Source organism: Setaria italica, chromosome IV (assembly GCF_000263155.2).
Source record: "Setaria italica strain Yugu1 chromosome IV, Setaria_italica_v2.0, whole genome shotgun sequence".
In the NCBI taxonomy this organism is placed as follows: domain Eukaryota; kingdom Viridiplantae; phylum Streptophyta; class Magnoliopsida; order Poales; family Poaceae; genus Setaria; species Setaria italica.
The window spans coordinates 5382280-5395520 of NC_028453.1; the positions used below are offsets into that span (position 1 = coordinate 5382280).

At 44.8% G+C, this 13241-nt stretch overlaps 2 protein-coding genes across 4 annotated transcripts in view; one reads left to right on the top strand and one right to left on the bottom strand.

Annotated features, from left to right (window-relative positions):
• The window catches only part of LOC101772946 (mitogen-activated protein kinase 1), a 6013-nt gene extending 535 nt beyond the window's left edge, over positions 1-5478 (top strand). The window contains exons 2-6 of the mRNA XM_004964756.3: positions 545-674; positions 2239-2376; positions 3371-3703; positions 4306-4486; positions 4882-5478. Coding sequence (XP_004964813.1) covers positions 545-674; positions 2239-2376; positions 3371-3703; positions 4306-4486; positions 4882-5051 — 952 coding nt within the window. The 3' untranslated portion in view covers positions 5052-5478. The remainder of the gene's footprint in view (positions 1-544; positions 675-2238; positions 2377-3370; positions 3704-4305; positions 4487-4881) is intronic.
• A 268-nt stretch (positions 5479-5746) lies between these two features.
• Positions 5747-9945, bottom strand: LOC101773361 (putative lipase YDL109C). Of its 3 annotated transcripts, none has more exons than XM_012845083.2 (11): positions 9097-9945; positions 8365-8500; positions 8116-8183; positions 7817-7887; positions 7419-7688; positions 6956-7119; positions 6815-6870; positions 6604-6656; positions 6347-6515; positions 6164-6238; positions 5747-6047 (listed from the first exon to the last, which is right to left on the bottom strand). In XM_012845083.2, the coding sequence occupies exons 2-11, from the start codon at positions 8430-8432 to the stop codon at positions 5929-5931; spliced, it is 1113 nt and encodes a 370-aa protein (XP_012700537.1). In that variant the 5' UTR covers positions 8433-8500; positions 9097-9945; the 3' UTR covers positions 5747-5928. The 3 variants fall into 3 exon arrangements, with proteins under 3 accessions (XP_012700537.1, XP_004964814.1, XP_014660476.1); XM_004964757.4 differs by having other exon boundaries at positions 6164-6261; positions 9097-9940; XM_014804990.2 differs by lacking the exons at positions 7817-7887; positions 9097-9945 and having other exon boundaries at positions 5759-6047; positions 6164-6261.
• Between the last annotated feature and the right edge of the window lie 3296 nt (positions 9946-13241).

The window sequence follows — 13241 nt, forward strand, 5'->3', positions numbered from 1 at the left end:
ACAACTCGGGATGCCTCTCAAGAGCAAGAGATAGGCCATCGCTCGTCGGAATCAAACTCCGAGTCAATTACCCATTTGAATCCGAGACACGGCCTCGGCGTATCAAAGCAACCTTATCCCAGTCATATCCGGATCAGAGACAATTGAACCCCTCAATATCAATTTATAATAGGATTCCATCGAAGACCCCCTTTATCAGCTCCGCAGCAGGACCCGGCGTTCAGGTCCCCCTCCCCCCCGCCGATGCATTTTTCCGCCAGGCAATAATCCTTGGTGGTGTTATCCAGAATTCCGAGTCATGGATGTTAGCTACAAATACGGTCAGGCCCTCCCACGAGGGATCCATAGTGCATTTATTGCAGATGTTTCCCCCCATTTAAGCCCACCATATTCCCAAAAAACAAGGGCTCCTACCGCCACCCCCGCCCCCCCCCCCCCCTTAATCCCCCCCACCCCCCCCCCCCCCCCCTCCCCCTCCTCGTCCGATTCGCCTCCTTTGGTTGCGAGCGGGTTTCTGATTTCTGATTCGTGATTTGGTGGGCAGCTCGGCGCTCAACTCCGAGACGGGGGAGCAGGTGGCGATCAAGAAGATCGCCAACGCCTTCGACAACAAGATCGACGCCAAGCGCACGCTCCGCGAGATCAAGCTGCTCCGCCACATGGACCACGAGAATGTCAGTCGCCCGAGCCACCCCCCGATCCGTCCAGCTCTCCTCCCAAACGATCCCAGAATTCCTTTTTTACTTTATTCTCCGCGGGAAGCGCATCGGAGATTCTCGTTTAATGCTTGTCTGTTGGTCGCATTAAATTTGGGGGGAGGTTGGGGTTAGTTACTTTAAATGATTGATGAGTTCACGACAGCTCGCCTAGCCTAAGGGAACTTTTCCTTCTCTTGGCGGGGAGTAGTTCAGGAATAGCAATTGTAGCCATGTCTTTAAGGGAGCCAACCACCTTTTCAGATGATATTCATTATGTTCTTGAAGAACATGAGGGCAAAAAAATGATGTGAAACAACCTGGAGCAGCAATGCATGATGCTCCTGCCTGCTGATGTCAAAAGTGAGCCACTTAAGGACCAACCTAGTGCTGGCCTTTTTGCTAGATCATCCCAATCCGATGGGAATGCTGTGGAAGTGAATGCCCCAAGTTGGTAGGCAACTAGGATATTGTGTTACTAGTATTGGAAAGACTTCCGTACAGTTTCTGTATAAATGCTGAACTTGGACCTCTAATTCGAAAGACTGAGTAACAGGATTCCAAATTTTACTGAATCTGGACAAAATATGGTCGAAGAATCATTTTGCTTGTCAGAATGGACATTTTTTCACGATCAATGTTGGAAAGCGAAAGACAGTTACGGGAAGTGACCTGCCGTTACAGCTTAGAACCTGTTGCACGTTCGGAAATGAGCTGAATTAAGTTAGATGATGATTGGTAAATTTGTAACTGCTAGGTCATTATCCTGGTAACATGACACAAGTCGTATAAATGGATGTTGTTCCTTTCTGTTATTCGGCAGTTACGTGTGCAGAAGCATATCTTCGGATTACGCAAGGTTCGGTTAGCACTTAGGAGTTAGTTAATGTCCTTGATTTAGACCGTGTGCATTCTTGGTTGGCTACTTATACCTCAACTTTCCTTAACGGTAGCATAAACCATATTATCTGTACTCTTCTGCATGCCAGTCCTCTGGAAAAAGCATTGTGTGGTGTGTGGGGAATATGCTGCCTAGGTTGCAAATTTTCTACAAAAGATAAGAAAAGAGTATAATGGTAGTACAAAGCATGCTAATTCTACATAAAAAATGGAAAGCTGCAGAGTTTTCTCTACTTTCTATATAGTAGCAGACGGCATTACAAGTTATGAATTAAGCAGAAAAAGGCACTGGTTTATGATTTATGCAAGCTTTTACCACATTGCAGAAGTGCCCATGTGGTTTAGCTGCAAGCCTTTAACTGTCCCAAAGGATTGCTTAATAAAATGCGTGCTTTTAAGCTTTTCCCTGAGCTGTTGACTTATTTCAAGTAACTCAAGCTGAGATACGTTCACGTCACTGAACTAAGTTTAATGTCTCTTAAAACATTCCTTTTGTGTTCCAGCTTCATTCTGCACTAAATTAAAAATATTGGAGTCATTGCATTCTTGTTACCATAGTTTAAAATTGTTGGGCAGTTTTGGGTATGCCTTCCAGCTACAAAGATTCTATTTCTGATGCAAATTCATTTTTTTGTGGGTGCAGATTGTTGCAATAAGGGATATCATACCTCCTTCACAGAGGGAGGCATTCAATGATGTGTATATTGCGTATGAATTGATGGATACTGATCTGCATCAAATTATTCGTTCAAATCAAGCTTTATCAGAGGAGCACTGCCAGGTTAGCTTTTTGTTCAATCTAAGAAATGTGTTATACTGTCAAAACTATTTTTCTTGATACTTTTTTAGCCATTGTTTGAGATTAGATCAAAATCTATTATTTCTATTTCTAGTTGGTCATGTTTCAGGTTCTGTTTCGGTGAATTTCTTGTTTATGTAGGACTCTGTTCAAATTAAGTTTATCCTGAGATTTGAGGATATTAAGTATTGATCTAGAACACAATGAGTGTTGATGCTTATTTGGATTTTTTGAAGTATTGTTGAGAATTTTGGTTTATACAAATAAGATCTAATGTGTTTGATGGAGTCTCTCCAATTGCTCAGTGTCCAGTGCTTTGAGAATACCACATGTAGGCAAGATATCAAGGGTTATTTTTTTGCGTGATCTCAAGAGAATCTTTGATAGCCCATTGACAAAATGGCATAATATGCAACAGAATCATGCGAGTAACCTAGTAGTCTCATGCAAATAGAGCTGTTAAACAAGTGTGTTGTAGCTAATAATTGTTGGAAGCATGCTTATAAGCTACAAATGCAATGGCGCTACCAATGAGTATATGACATGAATCCCTGAATAGAAGCGTATTTCTGATATCAAAGTGTTATCTTATCTGGTATAAAAATTTTGTATCTTGCTGATAGTGACTCCTGTTTCAAACCATGCAAACACTTTCCTGTTTTAGTGCATATTTCAATGAAGATATCTATGTGGCTTTCTTGCTGAACATATTCATGTGACTTTCTTGCCTGGAAAACTTTGATTCTGGGTCATGCCCAAGGAGAGAATTCAGGCTTTAGCCTTCCTAGCTTTTATTATCCGTTTTAACGGATACATTTCCTAGATCGAGCGGAACTGTAGCATGGTAACCTATTTCCTTTTTGCCCAAGTTACCAGATCAGAGCTCCCCTGCTCCATTTCTTAACTTCTATTGTGTTCTGAGAAGCTATACATGTTTGTATGACTGTTTTGTGTGTGCTTTTTTTTTCTTTTGCAGTATTTTCTTTATCAAATTCTCCGCGGTTTGAAGTATATACATTCAGCAAATGTCCTTCACCGTGACTTGAAGCCTAGCAATCTCCTTTTGAATGCAAACTGTGACCTCAAGATTTGTGACTTTGGACTTGCTCGCATCACCTCGGAAACTGATTTTATGACTGAATATGTTGTCACGAGATGGTATAGAGCACCAGAGCTTTTGTTGAATTCCTCTGAGTATACTGCGGCAATTGATGTGTGGTCTGTGGGCTGTATATTTATGGAACTGATGGACCGGAAGCCCTTGTTTCCTGGAAGAGATCATGTCCATCAGCTACGTTTACTAATGGAGGTTAGTACTTATCTTTGAACTTCTTTCACATTGAATAGATGTTATTTTATTGCCTTTTCTTCTTCTTTTGCGTTATCGTAGCTTTCTGATAGTATTTACCAATTACAATGTAGTGAACTGTTAATAAGCATAGATTGTATGGGATACTGGACACACCAATCCACCCCACTCGTCTGTTCACAATTGTTTTCTATTTTAAAGATGAAATAATTTAGGCAATAGTCTAGCCTGGGGAATGACAATGCCCAAGCCCAATCAATTCATTTTCTAGAGTTGCATGGTTGGTTCCAAGTTACACTGTGAGCATGTATTGTGGTGGTTTTGAGTTGTTTTAATTTTAAAGAATAAGCATCATTGACGTCTCGAAATTGACCATCTGCAAAAACATAGGAAATGTACAGAAAGATAAACAAAATAGAGCTTACTAGAAGCTGGCTGTTTTTCTCTCTGCTAGATGGGATTCAGAAAATAAAGTATCTGGTGTCAATTCATATCTCTGCTAAATGCTTCATGTTGATCCATGTCTCTGGGAGATTTAGCAACTTCTTTTCTTGTGCACATTGTTTCATGCTGAATGTTTTCATCTTATTTCTTCCATGCAGCTCATCGGGACACCAAATGAGGCTGATCTGGACTTCGTAAATGAAAATGCAAGAAGATATATCCGCCAACTGCCCCGTCATGCTAGGCAGTCCTTTCCTGAGAAATTTCCTCATGTTCAACCTTTAGCAATTGATCTTGTTGAGAAGATGCTGACTTTTGATCCTAGACAGAGAATAACTGGTAAGTTTTTACAGTCTTTTAAGTACTAGTCCATCTTATGTTTGTATATATGTTTTTAACTTCTTTTACTTCAACAATATGCTGCTTTTACCTTAAATAGTGATGGTTCCACCTTGAAAATAGCAAGTGAACTTATAGCATCATGGCTTCACATGGGAATGGTATAACAGCAATTATAGGCAGCACATATGACGAGTGGGTTTGAATGTGTGCACACCCACTTGCTGTCATGATTGCTGCAGAGCATTGGTCTGAACTCAAGTAGGAATCAGACTTTTAGGTGGTGTTTCGAATGTTAAAAATTTGTTGGGACATTATGCCTGATCTATTGATTTCCCATCAAGTTCCTTGTTGCTAAATGATGTCTTTTCTTTTCCTTATTTCCTTTTTAACAGTTGAAGGCGCACTTGCGCATCCTTATTTGGCATCACTTCATGACATAAGTGATGAGCCTGTCTGCTCAATGCCCTTCAGCTTCGACTTCGAGCAGCATGCACTGTCCGAAGAACAAATGAAAGATCTGATCTACCAAGAGGCTCTTGCATTCAACCCTGATTACCAGTAGCTGGAGACTTAAATTTCAGCCACCGATTCGCTTCATTGACATGGAAATTTTTTACCCATCATGGTGTCACCACAAAGTCTACCACCACCAGTTGCTAGATGTAAATAATTGCCTCACCTGAAGATCCTCTTTGGTTAAAGCTGGAGGTGGTGTCATTCAAGGGTAGAAAAGAGCGAGCTTGTGGAGGTCAAATTTCTGGGTAGCTATGGATTCTTGTGCTTACAGTATGTTGTTGTTTTTATCAGACTCCCCTTCCTTTTTTTCTTCTTAAAACGTTTCAATGTTGTCTGTAAGAAGAGGTAGTTCATGAACGATGGCTGCCTGAATTCAATGGCTGTCGTCAAAGTTTCCATTTCTGGTCGATTTAAGAATTCTTGTACATCTACCTAATTGTTTCATAAGACTGTAATTCCCATGTTGCCTGCAAGAGCAATGGCTGACCGACCTGTCTGTGGTGGCAACTGAACCTGAGAGCATCTCTACCCTGCCAGTGCCAGCTGCGTGCGCGGTGCCAAAACCAAAAGGGCCGGCGCTGGGCCCTTTCTGATCCCAAGTCCCAAACTAGCCTGAATTGCATCATCACCTGATTGGGTACGAAACACCGTACGACACTTCGGGATACCACCACGTATCAACTTCGAATGCATCACTGTTTCATGAGCATATGATGCAGCATAACTGGGCGTGTGCGAAACTTTATGCATCGGTGAGAGAAGCATGACATTTGGCACCATCACATATTCACATCGAACAATCTACTACCCATGGAGGCATGGACCATGGTACAATTTAGCGAATTTCGTTGCTCAGTGAATGCTGACTTTCTTTAAGTTGATCGTGGGTTTACTAGCCACAGAAAATGCCAGGAAATGGGGTGCTAAAATGCTAACGCTAAAGATTCGCAGGAAGACATGGCCGTGACTCCTGCTGCTTGATGCTGTCCGCCACGTGCGAGATAACACCGGCACCAGCGTTGTGAAGCCACTCGTTCTTGACCTGCATCGACGCCATGAATTTGGATGTCGTTCGTTAAATAAAAACAGAATTTGGATGAACTGGAGACAAAATATCACTCAGACGAAAGCATTCGGAAGAGACTGTGCTGCGCATACGTGTATGTTGTTGTGAGCAAGGTAAGGCCAGAACGATGAATGGAAGTTGACGTCCACCTTCTTCCAACCAACCTTCTGCAAGCCATGAATCATCTCCTCTGTTTCAAGAAACCGGTGTCCACAATTTATCCAAGAAATGGGCAGCTTCAGCGCACATACGTGGAGAGCAAAATTCCTACTTACCCTCCATCATTTGGTGGTATTCCTCAGTATTTTCTGTGTTTGGCGTCCGTTGTGCAGCTTCTTTAGCTCTGGCAGCCTTGGAAGGAAAATGGGGGCCTTCCGATGAAACAGGCGAACAGTATTCAACATTCACGATGTGCTTATAGCCATCCAGTGAACGATGTGAGGGCTGCAAATGGAGGGACAGTAAGATCTATTCAGATGCCATTCATTTAGTGCGACAAGTTGCCAATGATCAATTATGGAAGTACTGCTACCTTTATAAGATCCTTTTCTCTCCTTAATGAAGATGTTCGCCAGCCAACCATATCTGGGATAAGCTCAAGAAAACAAAGAACAAGAATAGAAGCAGAAATAGTTTGGGGGGGAGATGAGCATTATTGGATAGTATGCTGCAGATCAAGTCCAAGAAATGATTTTTTTCCTGCACAGTTCAAGTTCAAGAAATAATTTGGATAGGAAGGATACGGTCATATGAAACATTAGCATACAGAACGCGGTTCTTAAAAGCTGCTAATGCTAATCTGTTGTGCAGTTGAAAAAAAAAAAGAAACACTATTTTTCAATACGAGCAAATTAGTGTCTAAATGAATTATGTTATTCACTTACATGAACTTTTTGTCCTCACATTCAGATGCCATTTGTAGCAGAAGTGGTGGCTTGCTAGGATCACCATCAGTGAGAAAGAGTTGAGCACCGGAGCGGCCAACAATTAAAGGAGCCAAAGGTGCAGCAAGTTTTTCTAGAATTGATAGCCCTTGAAGAAATGGAAGCTGGTAATTAGGAATTAAAAACATATAAGTATGTAGTAAAGGAATCGCTCAACATTAACAGGTCACAATAAATTCATCATTTTGTCCAAAGTTTTGATACTAATTGGCTTTGACCCTCCAGTGATGATGCAACATGACATATAATCCTAGCTCATAAAACTCATTCCATGCCACTTCAAAATCTACATCAAGGTTCTATTTCAACAAACTAGAGAGTGCACTTTCCGAAGAACCCAACATTTACCAGAAAAAATTCGGTATCTTTTGCAGAAATATTATAACACATTGTGATGACCCACCTGATTTCTCCCTCTTACCCCAAGATGTGGGGTTGCCAAGGTAATAAAATTTATTGGCTCCAGTCCAGCAACTGCACCTAATCCTGAAGTACATCGTGATTTTGCAGATCCTCTTGCTGTAGGAACAATTTGGGCACTTCTTTGTCCTGCATTCTCTGTTTCCAGTGAATAGAGTATCGCAATAGCATATCTAGCAAACAAACCACCCAAAGAATGTGCTAGGAATGAAATCTTTCTCAAGCTGGACATCTTCTTAACCACATCCAAGACCTGTTCCATAGGGCACAATTATCAGAGCTTCTAAGCGATTCATTAGGATCCAGGAACAGGAGATAGAAAGTCCACAACAAGGTAAATGCTTGAAACCTTTATTCTAGGACAAACTTTCAAGAACGTACTTCATCTGCTAACCTTCTTCCAGCTATATCAATCCCATCAAACGTTTTGGTGTAGGTGTTCGATGAACTAGCTACAAAGAAAAAATGTTTGCACATTTATGGCTCATGGCAATTAACAAACTATTCTCAACTGTGAACCTATGTAGCTAAGTAATAATGTGGATGCCATATTCACCTAGTAGCTACACCTTTTTTATACGCGCTTTTGGTTCATAAATTGGTATTGTCAGAAAGCCAGACGAATGAGTAGGTGACAACTAGTCCTGAAGTTAGTGAATTCAAATGCTAGCATGCCTTACCATAGATGAAAAAATTATCACCCAACCGCCTCTTCAGCACTGCTTCCCCATATGTCCAGTCTTTGGGGCTGCAACCAAAGTAGAATAAAGTAAATGTGTCAGTAACAATCAAGAAAGAATGCAGACAAGCACAGCTTGAGTAAAGAAACCAAGTATAAATCTGCCAGATTAACGTGTCTACACCTTAAGCCTCTTTGCAAATCTATGTTCACAACTTACTACGGGAGAACTAGGATCTGCAGCAGTTACCTTGCCATGATACCATGGACAAGAACAAGGAGATGATCTGGTCCTTGCTTGCTTCTGGATGTATCCATTAATGAACACGAAACAGGACTTCCCCTTGATACTGGATGAAAATATAAGTTTCTGGCGGATTTGAATCCTGAGAAGAATCATGTAGCTCTTTAGTGATGAGCACCAGTATACTTCACTTAAAGCATGCGCAGAAAGTATAAAACAAGACAATGCAAATTTATTTGAGATGCACATTTGTCATGAATCTGGACAATCCGTGCCTCAATTTAGATAAAAGTAAAGCCTCTAAGCTGCCTCCTTATTTTAAGCAAAGACCATAGCCTGTTGTTGTCTGGTCTTTTTCAAATTCATAAATTGGATTTGACTTCCCGGATCAATTGAGGATGCCAAATGGTTTGAGAATAATCAGAATGCTCATTTACTGTTACTGGTGTGTGCCTATTACGATGCCAATCGGTCTGAAAGCCTGAAACTTCCTGATCTCGTTGCTTAACTGAAACTGCCTGATCAAATATCTGTTCGTACACCGAACTACCCAATCAGATCGAACAAACCACCATGACATTGGAATTGACTTAGCACAAGTATCAAATTACAGTACTAGAGCTACGAAATTATCTGGCACTTCAATTCCCTGGAGCAACCCACAGCATCACAGTGTCCCCAAATCTATCACGGAAGCAAATTATATACTCAGGAATGGGGAAGCGGTCGAGAAGAAACCTGAAGGGGTGCCGCTTCCGCCGGAAGAAGAACAGGCGGGGCCGATGGGCGAGAAACGGAGGCAGCGGCTGCTTTATGAGCCGCGGAGCGAGTGTCCATGCGGAAGAGAGCAAGTCGCGGACGCCATCCTTCCCCGCGACCGCGGCGGGCGGCGGCACGGGACAAAACCCGCGCCGGGATCAGTGCCGGCGTGGGGCTGATTGACGACGGGTCGAGGAACGCGGGGGACGATCGAGGCAGCTGACGCGCGGCGGCATGGGAGGACGGAGTGGGCGGCTTGGCGGGTGAGGTTGGCCGTGGTGGTGTGGGTGGCCGTTGGCGTCGGCGTCACGGCAGCCCTTTGGATTCGGCGGCGGATGGACAAAACGGTCATGCCGTCGTCGTCATGCGGCGGCGGCGGCGGCGGCTTGACTGGGTCCGGCCCAGAAGCAATCAAGCAAGCAAGGTGATCTCCCCGGCCCGGTGGCCCGCCACCAAAACTTACGCACGAACGAAATAGGAGTTTCAGGCCCACGTCTGATCAGTGGCGGGTGGCGGGCGCACCGGCACGCCACTCCCCGCTCACGAGTCCTGTCGACGAACTCGATCCAATGCTCTGTCACTCTCCTCGGGGCCAGCGCGCGCGGTTCGTGCGCGGCACGCGCATTTCCGCGGAACCGCACGCCGCCGCGACGCCAGGACCTGATCTGACGCCCACCACCACCACCGCTTTGTGCGCGCGCATGATGAATTGATGATCAGGTATTCATGCTCATGTCGCTCGGCGGACACCGGCCCGCCGCGTGTGCACGCACGCCACACGCAAACGACCAATCCGGCCATGGCCATCCCCTCCCTGCGGCGCGCGCATCCCATGCATCTCTCCCGGCTCCATCGAGTTCTTTGTTTCTACGTGCTGTCGTCTCGGATGATGGATGGATCACGTGAACATCTCGGGTCGATCCGGCCCACGTTCCGGATAAGATCACAGCAGTGGATGCCCCATTTGTGTTATCTGCAACAATAGTAAAAGAGAGACCTTGACTTTGATGAAAGAGGTCGTACGACCGGTCGGGAACTCGGGATAATCCGTTGGTACAGAAACTAGCGGACAAAAGTCTTAGTTTGCTGTGGAGATGCTACGTGCCAATAAAGCTCGGCGCATTATCGTGCAACGTGGAGCAAATGCACTCGTACGTACTCCTCATGAAATCCTTAATGATCGATAAAGCATTTTCTCCTCCTTTATTAAAAAAAAACTGAAGAAGAACGGGCGCCGGTTTATCTTATCATCAACTAAGATGCTATTCTCTCTGTCCCAAATTACTATTTATTTTAACTTTTCTAGATACATAAGTTTTTAACGAACTTAGATAAATACTATATCTACGTAGTAAAAATTATGTAACTAGAAAAGCCAAAACGAATAGTAGTTTGAGACGGAAGGAGTATACATGTTACTTCTTGAGGAAAGTTACCTAGTACAGTCGGATATAATCTAGCATGATGCGTTGCCTATCAAGACAAATATGTCAATCAAACACGAGATGATTGCATTAGTATTGTCATAGCATAGGTCCATAGGACATCAGTAGTGCAAGCTGCGAGGGTAGTGTGCATCCTCGCATTATGGGGCCGCAGTGCGGATTTGCTAGAGGTGTGATGGTTACACGTAGCGAGAAATGGACAGACTTTATAGGGCTGTAATGCAGGTTCGTTAGAGGTGTGAGGGTAGTCCCAATGGGAGAAACCAACCTAGTTTTCATAGTCTAGGATATTGTATCAAGAAATCATTCTTCACAATGCAACTTTTTTATCTAGAGTCTAAACAAAAATCCAACCAATCATTCTCCCTTCTAGTACCAGATCCTCTGTGCATCATGTAAAGGAGCTCGAGTGATGGGTAGCCGCGGTGCAAGCGCAAAGGATCCGGCAATAAGTAAGAAGAAACTACTTGGGTCTCCCCAATGCAGATTCGCTGGTTTCTTGGCTCATTGGTGTGCGTGAGGACTTGGTTCCCTCTCTAAGAAATGGTTTCTCTCTCTCCATAATAAATCTACGGCCACATCAGCAAATTGCTTAGTTGGTATGATAATTAAGAGGGATAGAAACTATCATTAATGTCCCATTGGGACTGCCCTGATGGTTGCACACAGTGACAAAAAGGATAGGTCTTATCCATAAGATTCATATCCAATGATTTAGAAACCTAAGCAAAATCAAAGAGCCTTTTTTTTCTACATATCACGATGTGGGATTTCAAAGATTCCCAAGAAACAAAATATACCATTTTCTTCCCTTTCGCAAAATGATGAAGAAGAACCGGTGCCGGTTTATGTTACACCCTAGCATCGAGGGATGCCATGTATGTTACTTTCTGCAGGGAAGCCACCTACAACCGTTTTATGTCCAATCACTCTAGATATAGAGCTGGCACAATATGATACCTATCAAGACAAATGTGTCAACTGAACACGGGATGATGGCATTAGTGTTGTCGTAGCGTAGCTAGGTCCATAGGACATTGATGTGCAAATCGCATAGGACATTGATGTGCAAATCGCGCGGCCGTGCAAGTGCAGGTTTGCTAGAGTTGTGGTGGTTACATAAAGAGAGAAAATGGTAGATTTTATCCCTAAGATTTAGGGTTCAACGATCTAGAAAATCTGGGCAAAATGTAAGAGTTTTTTTTTGCCACATCACGAACGGTAGGACTTCATAGATTCGTTCTCTCTGTGCAAAAAAACACATAAATACACGTGCAAAGTGGGTTGTATAGGAATTTATAAGAAACCAAATACCTTTCTCATTTTGTGTGTGTGTGTGTCTCAATGCTAATTCTAGCCGTGTTTCCAACACACAAGTGTGTTTTTGAACGCAAAAGTTTTTCTAGCCCGGGGAAAGAAGCACGAGCGGATGCTAGGCGGAGCACCGGCCGACGCCGACCCCAAGTACAACCCAACAGCTCCACACGTGGGAAAAAAGCGAGATCCACCACCGTCTCAACCAGACCACCACAGCCCGGCATAGACAACGCACGTGCCAACCAACCCCACCCCACCCAACCCGCCCGGCGGGACGGGGCACATCAGCAGCTAGCTAGCAGCACGTCCCCCTGCTCCTCCCGTCGCATCCATCCATCATTCTCAGCGCGTAGGTCGAGTCTGCCGTGCAGCGTGGGGAGACGCGCACGCGCGAAAGACGCTGGCCGGGCGCCGCACCCGCGCACATGCCACCGCCACCGCCCACCGGGCCACCGCGCGCGACGCCGAGACCTGACGCCGCGCGGCGCGCGGCGGCCGTACATCTCCGGGTTCCGGGCCGGGGGACACCGGCGAGTGCGCGCGCATGATCGTGTCGACGAAAGCGAAGCGCGCACAGGGCGCCGCCGCGCGCTATCCAGAACAGAGGCGCTGGGCCCCGCCCGACTGGCCGGCCAGATGGACGAAGGGTACTTTTCTTTGGGTGACTGACTCCTGCGACACGCGAGTACGCGACGGCGACGCGCGTGCCGCCGGGCGCGTCCAGGGGCCCCGCCCCGGTGCGCTCAGCTTTTGTGCGTGTTTTTCTACGTGCTGCGTGCGTGTGGGGTTGGATCGGATGGATCACATGAACATCTCTATCCGTAGGCGGGTCCGGCCCGTGGCTCCGGATAAGGCGAGCGGATACTCCGTGGATCGATCGAGTTATCTGAAACAGTATCGAACTGGAGGAAAGAAGGAAATAGCGTATGGGAAGGAAAAGGCGATGGCACCATGTATAGAAATATGAAAAGGACTTTGTTTCGTGAACGAGAATACGAGATCGTACGGCTGCTAGGAAGAATCGGGGTGTGCATTTAAAGGAACTAAAGTTGGTCCACAAGATGATTGAGTTGCTGCGGAGGTACATGAGTAATATAACCTCCAAAATGAAAGAGGCTGGGTCTGTGTTTTATATATGCCGAAAAATCTAGGATGTTGCCCAAGTGGTGATCGTGTAGCTTGTTTCAATTTGCAAGCTCAATGAACATGGCTGTGGATTCGACTGCAGCGATCCGCCTAGTGTCGTGGACGGATCGATTGGCGCTTGTGGTGGTGGCAATATTTTCGCAAGATAAGATGGTAGTAATGAGAGAGACGTATGCATATCATCCAACGGAGCGGGCTATGTAGCACAGGCGTGGT

Bases quoted from the DNA above. Each gene is read 5' to 3' on its own strand.
- LOC101773361 (XM_004964757.4), bottom strand. From the start codon at position 8,432: ATGGATACATCCAGAAGCAAGCAAGGACCAGATCATCTCCTTGTTCTT. The intron at 7,120-7,418 runs GTGGGTCATCAC...CCTAATTACCAG, and splicing joins GGGTAAGAGGGAGAAATCAG to CTTCCATTTCTTCAAGGGCT. The intron at 6,262-6,346 runs GTAAGTAGGAAT...TTCTTGAAACAG, and splicing joins ATACCACCAAATGATGGAGG to AGGAGATGATTCATGGCTTG.